We start from the raw sequence: 14,867 nt of genomic DNA on the forward strand, positions 1-14,867 counted from the left end.
CAATGATCACGCTATCCGGCAAATCCATGAGCCAACCAATCCGAAATCGCTGCGCTTGGCATCAGATGATGGGGCCTCCATCCGGGCGATTCTGAACATGCAAATCGACGCGATTACCTGATGATATCGCGGCATCTCGCCCCATTCTTCCACCAGTGGTCAGGATTGGTCCCCGAATCAGAACCACTTTGGGACCAAGATAGGGACCGCCGCGAGGCGACTCAGTGCCTAACCCAACCTGAACAGTTGAACCACGCCCAGGTTAACTCCGCAGATCGGCCCGTTATGGGCGATCCCTGCTCGCCGGACAGTACTTTGGGATCCCAACTTGTTTGCATCATTAGACCCGGGGATTAATCTACGATGCACTCTGTAGCTACTAGTGAGCAGGGGAAATCCTCTCGTCATGTACCACGGACGCAGTCGCACACACAGGGTGATACGTGTGCGATCTTTCCTGGAGGGGATATGAATTTTCCCTGTCTGTCCGTCCGAACATACGGTGAACAATTTTCTGACAACCGGATTCAGTATGCGACCTGAAACCAACCCTAGATGGGACTACTTGACCTTCCCTATCTTCTTTTTCCGCCTTAAACCCACTCTCTCCAAAGTCTCCATCAAGTGTGGGCCGTTGGATCAAGGGGATTCCATCCTCTCGGATTCCTCCAGACTTCTCCTGCCTAAGCGCCCCGAGCCCCGTCGGGAAGATCCATTGCCGACGATGTTAGACATGTGTCATTTTATTTTGAGGTCTCGGGTTTGGGACCATCCCAGATCCCAATCGCTGCCATCCAGCAAAAGCCGTCTTCAAGCACCGGCTGCGGGATGGACCCCTCCACAGTGGCATGACACTGCGTGGGAGACTGTGAGTACCGTATGACTGTTCCGTCTGATCCCACTTTCTCCGCATCTTCAATGGCACGGCGCTGTAGATCGTCAATGGGTTTAATCTGTAGATAACTAGTAGATATCTATACTTTGGTCTTCCAGGCGGTCACACCCCCCCGTCTTTCCGCACTAGAACTCCGTACGCCCTGGGCTGCTGGCAAAGATCTCCCGTCTGGTACTACTCCGAACGGGGGCAGAGATCCAGCAGCTGGGCGCACTGGAGCATCCCGGAAACTCCGAGTGCACAGACCGGCGCACCACGGCTGGTACTGGACACGAAGCAGCTTTCGACAACAGCCATCCTAGTTGCAGGATGCAGTGCGACCTTGGTCGTCGCAGCTCACGAATGGAGACAAAGAGCTGAGCGGATAGGTACACAAGCATGGTCCGGATTTAAATCAGGGATTGCGAAAGGGGCTACTTGGCTCTGGAAAGAAAGCCACGGAATGGGTCCTCCGTCGGTAACCTGCTTGGGCCACCCTCCCCATATGCACCTGGAATTAAGTAAAATTTATACACCGATCTGGAGATGGGCCGTGAGGACGCCCATGATTTGGTATATCTGCAAAAAGCACCGTGCATGCATATCCTGCATCGGCCGCCCGGTCAGAGCTGGGGGTGTTTGAGACACCTCCTGAGCTGACCTTCATTCCAATCGCTGACCGGATTGCGGTTGATCACCCCTATCGCATAAAGTCAGTTAATAATAAATCCCCATAGGCTGACCTGAGGATGTCTGATACGGTCCAGCCCGAAGATAGACGATCTCCGATGTGATCTGTCTGGTTTCTCCATCTCTAGATAGTCCAAACATCTTGTAACCGAGGGGACGACGCTAAGTCTGTCCATGGGCTCGGAGGTAAGCAATCAGTTTGCTCAATCCCGTCCCTTGTCCAATAGTCCATCTGTAGCTCCGTTAAAAAGGGTAGCCATTATTGAAATTGCTTTGTCCTAGTGCGCCGTCGAGGAGGGAGGACTGGAAGAATACTGGCCGACTACTACTTATCAGCCGGGGCGATAAACCTCGGGATCCGGCCAGCCTTTCCGCTTTGGTCTTGGCGGCAGTCATCGCCTGGCTGGCCTGTTCGCCTGTCTCTCTTCCGGTAGGCAGGCAACTCGTTCACGCCCTGTGCAGTAGCCCCGGAGCATCCAGCGACAAGATGGCTTCCAAGAAGGATATGCGGAGGTTGGACCTCGGTAGGTGGCCTGTCTTCTGATTCTCTTTGCTTTCCAAACCCACGCGTGCCGTGCGCTGACGTCGACGCCGAATTCTAGCCATTCCCTACATCGATCCGCCCAAGGGCAAGGATGAGCCCGACATGTCTAGTACGTAACGAATCGATGACAACCCCATGTAGATGGGGCAGAATGGGAATGCGTGCTGATTGCCCGACGCAGGCGCCATGTCTAGCACCATGCCTATGGCTGCGGTAGGTCGCAATTGGAGATCTTGTGCTGGTTAATGCTTCAGACACGTTGACACTTTCGCAGATGTTCACCAGGAATAGGTGAGCCCTGAATATACTCGCTGGGATTGACTGTGCATATGTGATCTGACAAATCTCGTCCGTGCAGGATGATCGGATGGTAGGCCACCACTGCTTTGCGGTTTCGGCAAGCTGCTAAACTGTCCTGTCCAGGGTCTCCTTCGTTTTCTCGCTTCAGTCCTGGCTGGGTGAGACCCCAGACCAGAAGAGAGCAGCTTCGACGCCGGGCTACATGTCCGTCTTGATGTCCTGTGCGTGCACCCACTCTAGCCCATTACTACGAATAATAACTAATTGCGAATTTGCTTTCAGTGATGGCTCTGGTTGTTGTATGTCCCCTGACTATCCTAAGAGAGGAGATGAGGCGAAGCCGCCCCGGCCTTCTTCCTAACGCGCACGCTACAGACCTACTTCCCGATCTTCCTGCCTCCCCAGGCTGCGCGCGCTGCCCCTGGCACCACCGCTGCCCCTACCCCTTCCCCTTAGCGAGAGCTGTTCCTGTGATACCATTGCCGACACGTTTCGATGTACTGTTATACCACGGAGTTTCCAAGTTGGCGAAGAAAAAGGGTTGGAAGGTTGGCTTGACAAAGGGCGGAAGAGGCTCAGGGGGACTCGACGCCTCGAGTTTTGGAGGCCTTAGGCCATTGGTCTGTACAGGGTGAGACTGGGATGTTGCATGAATACTCTAATAGCTCGGCTACCATAATATCATCGTTATTTAAAAAGCCTCAGTAATTCGGTTGCCAGTGGATATACAGTGGCGAAGTTTAATTGGATGTCGTAGACGACTATGGCCAGACTTCCCTATTGCCAGCATAGTGTAACATCCCTGAGAACTGACTATACGCCGCAGGACAATCATTTCATCAGATTATTCACAATAAGATTTGTAGGCTCAATCTACCGTTAGGCGATGAACCTAGCGTGACGGCATAAACCAGATCCGCTGCGTAGAAACTACGTATGGATGGAGGGGGAACCCCGGAGAGGGGGTGGGAATGGAGACGGAGGGAGGGCCCTGGGTCGCCACCAATCCATCTACCACCACCACTATCACTACCACTCCGAGAAGCCAATAACGATCGCCATGACCCCGACGCCTCTTCAGCCCCCAAAGGCAAAGCGGCAACGCAAACTGGAACCTGAACCAGCATGGGAGGGGGCCCAGTCCGCGATGGAACGTAGCAGATGCGCCCGAATGGAAGGGGGCAGCAGGGCTTAGTCATGGGCACACCGCCTTCCCCCACAAGGCCGCTAAGGCAACGCCGCGCCCCTCAAAAGGCTCTTCTGTTCTTCTTCCTGCTTCCTTCCCGTCAACCACCTCGCATCCACTCTAAACTCCAGCTTCAGTCTCCCAGACTTCGCGATCGCCTCGATTTTTACAGAGATCTAATTCTCACCCCTCGCTCTCTTCCTATACACCGCTTTTAAGGGCCGTTTACCGCGAAAGGCCGAGTTTATGTCCATCGAAAACCTTAAGACCTTCGGTGAGTCGCCTCGCCACCCCCCTTCTGTGACTCCATCGCCAGGCCCGCAGCCTGGCCTCCAGACGGTGTTGGTCCTTCTTGTGATGGTCTCCCTGGAAGGCCGTCGCGGATAGGATCATACACCCTGGTCTGGCTTGGCTGTGTCGCCGGGCGTGTCCCTCTTGTCGACCTGCGTCACAGTTGTGGCGGGGTAATGTCTGGTCATGAGCCTGAGGCTGACACGTGCTCTCCCACAGACCCCTTCGCCGAAGCTGACGAAGACACCGGCGAGACTAAACAGTCTCAAAATTACATCCATATACGGATTCAACGTACGTGCCATTGCCGTCCCCTCAACTTGTTGGCCCACTGCCGTCCGTCGTCGATGGTGGCGCCACGCTGTCCCGTGCACATCAGACTAACCCGTTCACAGAGCGCAATGGTCGAAAGACCTTGACCACCGTCCAGGGTCTTCCTAAGAAGTTCGATCAGAAGAAGATTTTGAAGGTGATCAAGAAGAAGTTCGGTATGTTGTCGCCGCCTCTTGACATCGAAACAATGAAGCTAACTGTCCTCAGCCTGCAATGGCACCATTGTCAGTGACGCTGAGATGGGCGAGGTGATTCAGTTGCAGGGAGACCAGCGTAAAGATGTCCAGGAGTTCTTGACCGACAAGAAGGAGGGTCTCGAGCTGGATGCCAAGACCATCAAGGTCCACGGTTTCTAAGCCAGACGCCACGCCCCCGTTCCGGTCCCTTCTTCCCAGTCCACATTTCCCTCTGAGCGGTGGGGTGGGGGACATGATGTGTCCACTTATCCTCCGTCTGATCTTGCATTGCGCCCCCCGCAATTGCAACGAGGGTTGTTCGGTCTAACATTCTGTCTGCTATTGTTACCGCTCTGTGCCCGGAATCGTGGACTTGGGCTTTTGTCGAATTGATGCACTATCAAGTTGGTCCCTCCCATTTGCGAGTGGGCAATGGGAGGGACACAGTGGGTCTGACTTCCTGACTCGACTGCTACATCTGGAAGGGAATAATGACGGAACGAGGCGTTGGTAGATACCCAATATCTTCATAGATGATTTACTTCTTCTGTTTCTACTTCTTCTGTGTCGTGTCGTTGCTTGGCTTGGTGTGAGCCTCAGTGCGAGAGGACGGTTCGGCCTGGATTGTGACGGGTTGAATGGGATGGGTCTCGCTTGTTCGTTTCCATCAGTGTTCCGATCGTTGTGTGCTACATGCTATCCTCAGTCATTTCCATGTCTTTGCTCGAGAATGACCTCATTCTTGACGGTATGGTTTTGGTGAATCCATCATTGATATTATGTCACTATTGCAAAGTACTGTAATCTTCCTAGAATCACTTTCCCCGCTTAGATTTCAAATGATGTATTTTTTGTAGCTAGGGTTTCTATTCACTAGGTAAGGGATGATGAATACCCAACGACACCAAGACACAAATAGTCTATGGAGATATGACTAGTGCCGTGATCGATCAGTCGATCAACCCCGTCCCAGCCTACAATTCCCCAACGGGGGCCCGATCGTCCGACACCCGCATGCGAAGGAAGATCGCAACGGCCCAATCCCAAAGCTTGCGCGTGATGACGAACAAAGGCACTTCGGGCTCGTTCTCTCGGGTCAAATGTAACTGCAGGAGCAGTGACGACATGCTCACGAAACTGGCCACGGAGACGACGAGCAGTGCAGCTGCGGTTTCACGTTTGATGGTCGCATGATTTTGGGTGGCGTGGTAAAGGAAGGTAAGGGTCTGGGTTGTAAAGGGGGGTGTCAGTTACGGTTGTCCAGCATCGCTGAAGAAGTTGGGGGGATGGAGTATATATAGTCCGCGGGACTTACCGTAGTAATGGATATCCAGGCTGGTAAGAGGAGGCGTGGGTCGGAAGAAGCCCCAGAGAGATAGAGTACCCAAGAAGTGATATAAGCAATCAAACCGTTTGTAGTAAGGAGACGAATAACAACAGCTGGTGGGGTATAGTTCAAAAGCCTGGACGGGGGAAAGTTTGAATGTCAGGAACGGCCAGTCGATCTCAGGGGTCGGAAAATCATACCATCGAGACATCATACAATCAGCAAAAAAGTAGGAAAGATATGCAGATGCACAGCACTAAAATGACGGTCAGAGCAGCTCGCACAAGGACGTGCAGACGAAGAGGGGACTATCCACATACCCACATAATAGCCAACGCCACCTCTGTTACGCGAAATCTTCTCTCAACATCCCAGTCTTGCCCAACGCTCCCGACAATGGCCGCCGCCCACCCCTCATGTCCTATGCCCGGCCGAATGTGTAGCAGTTCGGCCAAGAAGGTGAAGGAACATCGTAGCCCCCACCACGCGGCCGGCACGGTGCTCAGTGCGCGGCAGATCAGCAGAGGTAGATACCATTTCCGATCGACTCCTAGAATCACGGCCACCCGGGGATGAAGGCCAGACGGAAGCGAGTGACCAGCATCGTTGCTGCTAGGAGTGCGGGACGTGGAGGAGGCCGGGGAGGGCGGGACGGCGGTTGAGGCGGCGGAGGAGGGGGCCACGGCTTTATCGGGGGAATCCACCTTTGAGAGTATGGAGGCGAGCGTGGAATAAAAAGGCGGGGGAGGAGTCGTGGGAAGCGAATCCGACAGGGAAGCAATCAGGTCACGGTCAGGAGTGGACGGCCGGGCGTGGAGAGAGAAGGATGGAGAAGCAGCATCACGATAAGGAGGAGCCAGCCTTAATTCCCGGCATATGCGGCCGTCACGCAAAATTCCTCGAGTGGAGATGGATAGGCGAAGGAAGAAAGAATAGTAGTGAGAGGCCCAGAGCTAAACTGGCTCTGGAATGACCCCTAAACGGTATAGATTCTCTAGTGCTCGGCGGATTTCGTGAACACTTGAACACTCGACTCGGGGCTGGTCCGCAGCGGTCAGGAGAGTCGAAAACGCGCGGAAGGCGAGTGCCAGACAAGTCGCACCCACTGCTGCTGCCTGTCGAAAGAGGCAGCCGGAATTGAGGCAGAGAGAGGCGCAAAAGGCGAGAGATGCGTGAATTGAAGGCCATCAAGCCAAATCAGCCAAAAGCGAGAGGCGCGGCGGAGAACCGCCCCACGTGACCGGGCCCGTCGGCGGAATTTCTTTGGCTTCGTTTTCCGGCTTCCCTCCGGCCAAGCGTGCTTCTGCGACCTGCTCTGCCTATCCGTTGAGGTGTTCCTCCTCTGGCCGTTGTCCATCATGGCGTCCTCCCTGTCCAAGGGCCCCGTTCTCTCGGCCATTCGCTCCAGCAGCACCCCCTTCGCTGCCTTCTACTCCAAGACTCTCTCCGGACCGGCGGTAGCTACACCGTGCCAATGCCGACCCTTCTCGCAATCTTCGCAGCGCAATGGCTATCGCGGACTCCCGCAGAACATCTCCATCCCACAGCCCGCTCAGCCGAGTATGCGCACTCGGGGTAGGGACATGAACAGAACGGATCTGCCTCAGGACATTGGACTCTTGCCGGGAACCTTCATCCGGCCGCTTTGGCGAGACTTGCCTTCCATCTTCCACCAGCCCTCGGAGCGTTTACATATGGAATGGTTGTGGATCAAGTCGGCCTTTCAGAACTTCATCTCGTGAGTCTCCACTGTGGCGGGCTCTCTCGAAATGGTCCTAACACTACACCAGTCTTCTCGCCTACTGCAAATGGGTCAACAAGGGACTCCCGCTTCGGCTGAAGGAGCGTCGACAGGTTGCTCTCAGTCTTCACAAATCCATGTATACTGCATTCGCTGCGTGGGTCTCCCACCATTTCCTCCCGCCGTATATACCTCCCGCATACCGTGTGCTAATGATCCTGTCGAAACACAGCGGCGACTCCACTACCCTTCGCAAGGTGTGCTGCACCGGCCTTGCCAACCAGCTCAACAGCCGCATTGCGGCCCGCCCCAAGGGCGAGCAAGTCTCATGGAGCCTGGAGAAATACATCAAGTCCCCTGCCACCTTCTTCACCGGTGTCCGCGTTGTCTCGGATCGTGCGACCCAGATCCCCGAATTGCCCGACTCTGGAGTCCGCCAGGTCGTTCTGCGCATCACTAGCCGCCAGTCGAAGGGGAAGGTGTCTTCCGGGCAGAGTACGGATGTGGCCAACAATGCTAAGCAGCAGGACTGCACCGAATACATTGTGATCCAGAAACTCCGCTGGACCGGCGAGGAAGGCGAATGGCGCGTCTGGGGCCACGCTACCCCCACTACCGTGGAAGATCTCGATAGCCCTTTCTTTGCCCGTGGAATGACTATGGCCGACCGCATGGAGGCTATGAAGGAGTCGATGGGTGGAAGAAGATAAGCTGCATCGGATTCTCGTCAGGTCACAACATTGACCTGTCCTTGTGAACGAACCCCAGTCACCAAGTCCCGATTACTCGAGCCCGCAAAGTCGACAACTTCCTTCTTGACCAGTCAAGCACGTGAAGGCCCTGAGTTCACCCCCCCCGAATTGTATGCTACGCAGTGACGAAGCACAAAAGTGTCTATCAGTTAGCTTGATCTCTGCCACCCGCACCCTCCTCTCCTCCATTCTCTTGCATCTGGCTTTGGCTGCGACCCATCGCATCCAATTCGATTCTGTCATGTGTTATTGAGAACTACCCGATACCATGCAGTCGGTTCTGGTGCTTGTGTTGGTGTCTTTTCCGTTCTGTTATAGTTCGGGAGAGATAACCGGGACACAGCAATCATTCCGCTGCACTCTGTATTATATCTGATTGGCTATTATCTCACCAATTTGAACCTTGTAATTATCTTAGCAGCGTGTCTCATGGAAGGAAATCCGGTAGCGATCTAGTTGGCTTGATCGTATCCTGGTATCATAGTAAAGGGAAGATTGTTGCGTAGGCACACCTTTCCGCCCAATACAAGGAGCACTATGTACACTGAAAGCAGGGGTAATAAAGGAACAAGGAAGAAGGGGGTAGATCATGGTAATATGGAACGTGGTATTCGTGTGAAGAGAAAGCAAGAAGTGAGGTGGATGATTTGTCCAACAATTTCGAGTCGTGGTATTAGAGCGATCGATCTAATCGTCGTCGAAGATTTGGAACGTATTTACGAGGATGGTCTCAATGACGCGCACCTGCCAACCGGCGTCTGCGATGTTACCGCCAGAATTGGCACCCATGAGGGTAGGTCTAGGATTGTTAGAGTTCAGTTACGAAGAGTAAAGGGAACAGGACGTACCCGAAACAGATCGCAATGTTTCCTGCATTCATGCGATTCTGCGTGTAATGTTCTTGGACTTTGTTAAGATGCTATAATAGGTTAGTCAGGCGGTTTCCAAGAGGGCGGTCATTGACATACCAAAATCAACGCCCTCAATGTGGCGTAGTGTGCATCGGGGAGGTTGTTGACCAGGGCATGTAGTGAGTCGCGGCGCTGAATGTCGTCCTCAAGGCCTATGAACTATATTAGTATCAGACCAAAGGCCCGTGATCGAGAGCACTTACGAGCTGCGTTGATAAAGTCCGTGTAGGTGTGCGATGTGAACAGAGGATCAGGCAGGTCTCTGAAGAATTGCTTCAGAAGCCCAGCAACGCTGTTGACATCATGGTAAAAGCTCTCAGGATTGGTGAAATCGACCTGGGATGAATCTACCTTCATTTTTAGGGCTAGCCCAAGAGAGGGGAGGGATAGCAAACGTACCGTTGTCAAATAGCGCCTTCATATGACTGATATGAGTCGCACTACCGGAAAGTCGGTAGATACCCTCCATGTCCAACCCAAAAAGTTCAATAGCCTGAAAGCACTGGTAAACAATCATGGGAACAGCCGTCCCATCTCGCGTGTATAGGTCATCCAAAGATACACCAAAGACCGGCTTCAGAGGAGGCAGGTTGGGGCTAGGCTGGAAGCCATTCCCGGCTGGTACTAATGGTGTCTTTGCTGGTGGCACAGGTGCTGGGTTTATGTGACGATGCTCGGAAGGAGCCGAAGAGGTTGGGTAAGGAGGCTGGAATTGTGGGGTTGAGTACGAGTCGGGGTTTTGTGGATATGGCAATGGCTCGGTACTCGGTGCAGGTGGAAGCGACGGTGCTGGAGCTGGAGCCGGGGCTGATATTGGTGCCGGAGCTGGGGGCTGAGACGAGACCGGAGTAGACGCAGGGAGATTTTGTTGCGAGAAGGACTGAGGAAGGAAGATTGACTGCCGTTTATTCTGCGTGGCGGGTTGAGAGGCAGGTACAATGGGTCCGGAACCTCCCAGCGTCTGCTTTCAATCTCAGCTACGAGCACCAGGATCGATACCAGGCAAACTTACCGGATGACGTTGGTATCTGATCTGGTCTGAGGTCACCGCAGCAGGGTTCCTCTCATGGCTGAGAATATACTCGCGGAAGTCCTTCTCGTTGTCGACCTGAGAAACGACTTCGTATAAGCTCTTCGGAGCAAGATTGGGGTTTGCCGTGGCATCTTTCAACGGGCTGATGGACAAACCCTGTCCAAGTAACAGCTTCTCGTTGAAAGTTGCTATGCACCAGTCAGCAAGAGGTCCTGCACCAAAGAGTAGGGTCAAGCGCACCGAACTTCTGCAACTGCAATGTCAGGCCCGAATCACATTCCGAGATGAGCTTTTGAATATTCTGCACTGCTTGAGGCCGATGGGTTGCAATCAATTCCTGCCGCGCTGTCTGCGCAGCCTGAACCTTGGCAGCATAATCAGCATCGGCGTTCTGGACCTTGCGCAGCAGCTCCTCTTCATGCTGCGCGGCGGACTTGTGACCCTTCAAGCCAAACTTTCCACCCTGCTTGTCACCGGTCTTCACACGGTCATATTGCTCGGCAAGCGACTCGTATTTGGCCTTTGCCTTCTCAGCAGAGGTCTCCGCCTCCAGCACCCTCTTCTCCGCACTCAGTCCGGTCTGCTTCCATTGCTTACGGCCTCGCTCAATGTTCGATGCGAGTTCGTGAAGATCATCGGCCATCTGCTGCAGAGACACGGAGAACTGGAGTCCGTGATCCGCCATGCGGTCATGGAAACGATTGAGTTCATTATAGTTCTGGCCGTAGGTGCCTTGGCGGTTCTCGTTGCGATAGGCGGAGTCGTGGAGGGAGCGGGACAGCTTCCTCAAGCCTTGCGCGTGCTCTTCTTCCAGTGAGGACCGTTTTTTCAGGAACGTGGAGAAGTCCTGTGGCCATCCGGCTGGTTAGCGTCTGTGTGTTTCTTGATCCATGAACGGTGGGGGTCTGCAGCCGATGAAACATGGACGAACCCTGGCAGAAGAGACACTTTGCTTTAAGCGGGTCAGGAGAGTAGTAACTCCGATCTATGACGTCGGTCAGTTAGTATAGAATGACTTATTCGTATGGACAAGCAGGTGAGGCATTACGCACATCCGAGTAGATAACCTTATCCAAACGCGCCTTCAATTCCTCCGACATAGGGGGAGGCCCGGGACGGAGCTCTAGAGCTCCGGGGTGGCCGGCAGAGCCGTCAGTGGAGGGGCGCGCATCGGGGTCGGGCGCTGGGCTATCGTGTACGTCTGCCATGGGGGCGTGGGAGTGGTGTATGGGCGACTAATGGTAGACAAGAAGGAGAAGCACGGATGGCCTGAAACGGCAGTTTGGGGGGAGTGGGTATATAGTAAGTAGTAATAGTCGGAGTGGATTGCGGAAGCCTACGAACTTAGCTTGGAGGACGGCGTCAGCCCCGTTGGAGTGATGCCGGGCTGGTGTCAGTGTCCCGGTTGCTATTCTGGGTAAGCCGCCGTGGGGGAGGCTTAGCGTGTGGCTGAGCTCTCCATTACTGGGACGTTGGTACCTATTGATCACTATCACCTACCAGGTACCACTACTATACCAGTCCACCGTTTATTGTTGATAGTTCTCATCCACTCCATATAATTTTCTCCATTAGGAGGCTTCTACTGTATTATGGACAAGGCCATATCATCTACGTCATCCAATCTGATGTCTAAAGCATGGACTATGGCCTACACTGCATACCAGAGGCATTCTCAGACGAATCTGATCTGGTATGTTCAAGTCGGTCCAGAAGCATTCCCTCGAGGGATCATCCATCCATCACTAGCTAGCTAGATACTCAAGATAGAGTATGGAGAACTAATCACCTATGCATCGTGGCTAACTGGCCCAATTTATAGACCGCTGAGTCAGCCCCAACCGCCGAGTTTCGCGAGCCACTGCCTTGCTCTTCGCTCCGTCGCCCACCAAAATCCACCAAATTTTCTGCCGATTTCCGGCACCTGCACGCTGGTTCCTCTCTGCTGCACTCTCCATTTTGCATGTGTTATCGGGTCCCGCGGTTCCAAGGCCGTCGGATGTTTCTTGATTTATACTGATGGATCTGGAGTTCCGGGGTGTCCTGGCACCGACTGGGTTGGCGACACATGCCAATCTGATAACACCCCCGGCCTCCTCCAGCGACCTTCGGAGCACCCCGAGGTTGCCCCGGCCGGTGACAGCCTTCGACTTCGCGCCCAAAAACTTAGAACCGGGCGATATGGAGAAGCTCCCCGCCATCACTGGCAAGCGGCGGGGTGGCTGTAGAAAGGCTTGTAATGAGTGTAAACAGCAAAAGGTAAGCTAGTCCTATTCCCGGCCTGGGCGTCTTTGTTTCGGAGGGATCTATGCATATCACTATCTATGCTTAGCTTCCTTCCTTCCTTCCTTCGCTCGCCCCATCCATCTATACGGCTGGCTGAATATGGTCTGTTTCGAATCCACAGCTTCGGTGCGACATTGTGCAAACACCCGCGGATGCTTGCTCGCGCTGCCGGCGGCTCCAAATAGAATGCAAGGTCGAGCCCACTTTCAAACGGATCTCCAAACGAAGGTAGTCTTTCGTGGCCTCCTCTTCCCGTTGATGCCATTGTTCCTGACCTTGATGTATGCAGGCGCAATGCTGAAATGGAACGGGAGATCGCAGAGCTCCGCCGGCGGCTTGCCACTGGCGATCACCCGCAGGCCGTGGAAGCCAATGGCAGCGATGAGCTCTCCCAGTGTTCCGAGGATGTCTTTTGTCCGCCTGATGCGGCGGTTGCAAACAGGGCGCGGCCGCTGTCGGCGCCGTTGGAGCCTCAACCGATGGCTACCCCGTTGACCATGCATAGAGATGGGTCCATTCTTTCTCAGGAGGATAACCCATGGCGACTGGAAGATGTCTCGCTGTCTAGGACGAGGGTGGCACGTCTATTTGAACAGTAATATGCCTGCCCCACCTATATGCTGCTATAGCTAATGGTTGGTCAGGTTCTTCAAGTACTACCACCCGTTTCTCCCTCTGTTGAATCCGCAAAAGCACCCGGATGAGTATCTGCGTCGCTGTCCTTTGCAGGCATGGACTATCATCTGTGTCGCTAGTCGACGAGCGCCCTCGGAGCCAGGCCTCCTGAGTGCGCTGTCGGGGCCGTTCAGCAGACTGCTCTGGTCCACCATCACCGGTGTACCGCAAGACTACCGTGTAGTCAAGGCTCTTTGCCTTCTCTGCACCTGGCCGTTGCCCACGACGAGCCAGCGGACCGATGCCACCTTCATGCTCAGTGGATTAATGATGCAAATTTCCATGCAGCTGGGATTGCATCGGCCCGTCCAAGCGGAGGAGTTCACCACTTTCCGCATGGAAGTCCAAGGGGAAGCTGTCAAAGACCGTCTACAGACATGGGTCATATGTAACATTGTGGCTCAGAAGTAAGTTTCTTTGCCCTATTGCTGACGAAAACTCACCGAAATAGCGTCGCCACCGGCTATGGACAACCCCCCGTGACTATCTACGATTGGGCGCTCGAGCCAGCATCGCTTCGAGACGCCGACTATCAGCCTTCCGAAGATCTGAAGACTCGGCTACGGATTGAAAAATTCTGCGACCGTGTGACCAAATCACTGTACAGCAGCAAGCCCGACCCGGCGGAGTTCATCAGCTCGGAGAAGTTGCTGATCGTGCAGCTTCTAGAGAACGAGCTGCGAGACATGGAGGTGGAATTCGGACGAGATATTTCCAGTTCGTGCCCGATGTCTTTCCACGGAAGAAGCTAACTCGTTTGCAGATATCAACATGATCCATCTCCGAGCCGCTGAATTGCATCTACGATACTTTGTTTTCCTTGGCTCCAGTGCACGAAGTGACGACTTGACGAAGCTTTTCATTGCCACCACATCATTCCTTGGCCGCGTGCTCGATCTCGAAACGTCACCCGGGGAGCTTATTGGCCATGCAACCAACTACATTCTCCAGATGATCGTTTCGGCTGCATTTGCCCTCATGAAGCTGCTGAAGAGTGACTTCCGACGCCACATCGACTTCGAACATGGGAAGCTGCTGTTCAACGGAGCGATCTCGGCGATCCGCAGAATCAGTGTGATGGACCACGACCGTCCCGTGCGTCTTGCGGACATTCTAGCACAGATGTGGAATGCCGGCACCCCGGAGGGACCGGCGGGCGAGGATGCTCTGCAGCTGAAAGTGCGTTGCCGGATGAGTATGAGCCATGTTTACGATACCGTTTGGCGTTGGCGCCAGCGATTCCGCCCGATGAAGAGCATCGAGGATCCGCAAGGTATGTCTAGCGATGCCGGGGGTTCATTCAATCACTAACTTGTGTAGCTACCATTGCGAACCCCAGTCTCTCGGCGGCGGCCGGCCCCATGACGCGACCAGAGGAGTCGCTGGCCGATCCCGGGTTGATCTACCCGCCAAACTTCGACCAAGGGGCATTCATCAGCGAGGCGGGGTTCTCGGAGGTGTTTGATTCGCTCAACTGGGTGTTTGACGGGATTCCCGACACGTTTGTGGCGCCTCCGGTCATGTAGGCTCGTCACGCATTGCATCTCGGCGCCGGGGGGTTCTGGTTCATGCGATTGTTGAAGTGTACCCTTGTGGATACCTTGTACTCTGTTTTGTACATATGTTGATGCCATGACGATCACTAGATACCATTGCGTGAATAGCCGTTGACGATTACCAGATCCCTGAAATTCCTTAAAGATCAGTCCCACGCGAACGACCACGGGCGGACCTTCGTCGGGATGCCC

General features: G+C 54.2%; 6 protein-coding genes across 6 annotated transcripts; 3 read left to right on the forward strand and 3 right to left on the reverse strand.

The window, feature by feature from the left end:
- Positions 1–1,013: 1,013 nt before the first annotated feature.
- On the reverse strand, positions 1,014–1,513 carry BO80DRAFT_420695 (uncharacterized protein). The gene has a single exon (XM_025718424.1). It carries the CDS (start codon positions 1,273–1,275, stop codon positions 1,021–1,023), a length of 255 nt encoding a protein of 84 aa, XP_025580732.1. The 5' UTR covers positions 1,276–1,513; the 3' UTR covers positions 1,014–1,020.
- A 538-nt stretch (positions 1,514–2,051) lies between these two features.
- Positions 2,052–4,574, forward strand: BO80DRAFT_343848 (translation initiation factor SU; the record flags this gene model as incomplete). Its single annotated transcript, XM_025715248.1, has 10 exons — positions 2,052–2,088; positions 2,167–2,217; positions 2,290–2,321; positions 2,383–2,399; positions 2,467–2,478; positions 2,532–2,629; positions 2,691–2,701; positions 4,083–4,179; positions 4,281–4,373; positions 4,426–4,574. 10 exons carry the CDS (start codon positions 2,052–2,054, stop codon positions 4,572–4,574), a joined length of 597 nt encoding a protein of 198 aa, XP_025580733.1.
- A 434-nt stretch (positions 4,575–5,008) lies between these two features.
- On the reverse strand, positions 5,009–6,909 carry BO80DRAFT_470545 (uncharacterized protein; the record flags this gene model as incomplete). Its single annotated transcript, XM_025723071.1, has 5 exons — positions 5,009–5,620; positions 5,710–5,857; positions 5,922–5,977; positions 6,042–6,619; positions 6,828–6,909. 5 exons carry the CDS (start codon positions 6,907–6,909, stop codon positions 5,369–5,371), a joined length of 1,116 nt encoding a protein of 371 aa, XP_025580734.1. The 3' UTR covers positions 5,009–5,368.
- A 108-nt stretch (positions 6,910–7,017) lies between these two features.
- Positions 7,018–8,462, forward strand: BO80DRAFT_11752 (uncharacterized protein). The gene is made up of 3 exons (XM_025713466.1): positions 7,018–7,459; positions 7,512–7,619; positions 7,695–8,462. The coding sequence occupies exons 1-3, from the start codon at positions 7,080–7,082 to the stop codon at positions 8,170–8,172; spliced, it is 966 nt and encodes a 321-aa protein (XP_025580735.1). The 5' UTR covers positions 7,018–7,079; the 3' UTR covers positions 8,173–8,462.
- A 192-nt stretch (positions 8,463–8,654) lies between these two features.
- On the reverse strand, positions 8,655–11,478 carry rgd1 (putative Rho GTPase activator (Rgd1)). The gene is made up of 9 exons (XM_025718425.1): positions 11,211–11,478; positions 11,090–11,143; positions 10,399–11,005; positions 10,138–10,346; positions 9,525–10,086; positions 9,329–9,472; positions 9,183–9,277; positions 9,063–9,133; positions 8,655–9,013 (listed from the first exon to the last, which is right to left on the reverse strand). Exons 1-9 carry the CDS (start codon positions 11,364–11,366, stop codon positions 8,902–8,904), a joined length of 2,010 nt encoding a protein of 669 aa, XP_025580736.1. The 5' UTR covers positions 11,367–11,478; the 3' UTR covers positions 8,655–8,901.
- Positions 11,479–11,692: 214 nt separating this feature from the next.
- On the forward strand, positions 11,693–14,804 carry BO80DRAFT_489898 (transcription factor domain-containing protein). The gene is made up of 8 exons (XM_025723613.1): positions 11,693–11,851; positions 11,981–12,417; positions 12,566–12,672; positions 12,734–13,039; positions 13,089–13,526; positions 13,571–13,836; positions 13,883–14,392; positions 14,440–14,804. The coding sequence occupies exons 2-8, from the start codon at positions 12,178–12,180 to the stop codon at positions 14,643–14,645; spliced, it is 2,073 nt and encodes a 690-aa protein (XP_025580737.1). The 5' UTR covers positions 11,693–11,851; positions 11,981–12,177; the 3' UTR covers positions 14,646–14,804.
- Positions 14,805–14,867: the final 63 nt, after the last annotated feature.

Source organism: Aspergillus ibericus (genome assembly GCF_003184845.1).
Source record: "Aspergillus ibericus CBS 121593 unplaced genomic scaffold BO80scaffold_1, whole genome shotgun sequence".
Taxonomy (NCBI): Eukaryota; Fungi; Ascomycota; class Eurotiomycetes; order Eurotiales; family Aspergillaceae; genus Aspergillus; species Aspergillus ibericus.

Bases quoted from the DNA above. Each gene is read 5' to 3' on its own strand.
- BO80DRAFT_489898 (XM_025723613.1), top strand. From the start codon at position 12,178: ATGGATCTGGAGTTCCGGGGTGTCCTGGCACCGACTGGGTTGGCGACA. The intron at 13,040-13,088 runs GTAATATGCCTG...ATGGTTGGTCAG, and splicing joins GTGGCACGTCTATTTGAACA to GTTCTTCAAGTACTACCACC. The intron at 13,837-13,882 runs GTTCGTGCCCGA...ACTCGTTTGCAG, and splicing joins ATTCGGACGAGATATTTCCA to ATATCAACATGATCCATCTC.
- rgd1 (XM_025718425.1), bottom strand. From the start codon at position 11,366: ATGGCAGACGTACACGATAGCCCAGCGCCCGACCCCGATGCGCGCCCC. The intron at 11,144-11,210 runs GTGCGTAATGCC...CCGACGTCATAG, and splicing joins ATAAGGTTATCTACTCGGAT to ATCGGAGTTACTACTCTCCT. The intron at 10,347-10,398 runs GTGCGCTTGACC...ACTGGTGCATAG, and splicing joins ATTGCAGTTGCAGAAGTTCG to CAACTTTCAACGAGAAGCTG.
- BO80DRAFT_11752 (XM_025713466.1), top strand. From the start codon at position 7,080: ATGGCGTCCTCCCTGTCCAAGGGCCCCGTTCTCTCGGCCATTCGCTCC. The intron at 7,460-7,511 runs GTGAGTCTCCAC...ACACTACACCAG, and splicing joins GCCTTTCAGAACTTCATCTC to TCTTCTCGCCTACTGCAAAT. The intron at 7,620-7,694 runs GTGGGTCTCCCA...GTCGAAACACAG, and splicing joins ATGTATACTGCATTCGCTGC to CGGCGACTCCACTACCCTTC.
- BO80DRAFT_420695 (XM_025718424.1), bottom strand. From the start codon at position 1,275: ATGCTTGTGTACCTATCCGCTCAGCTCTTTGTCTCCATTCGTGAGCTG.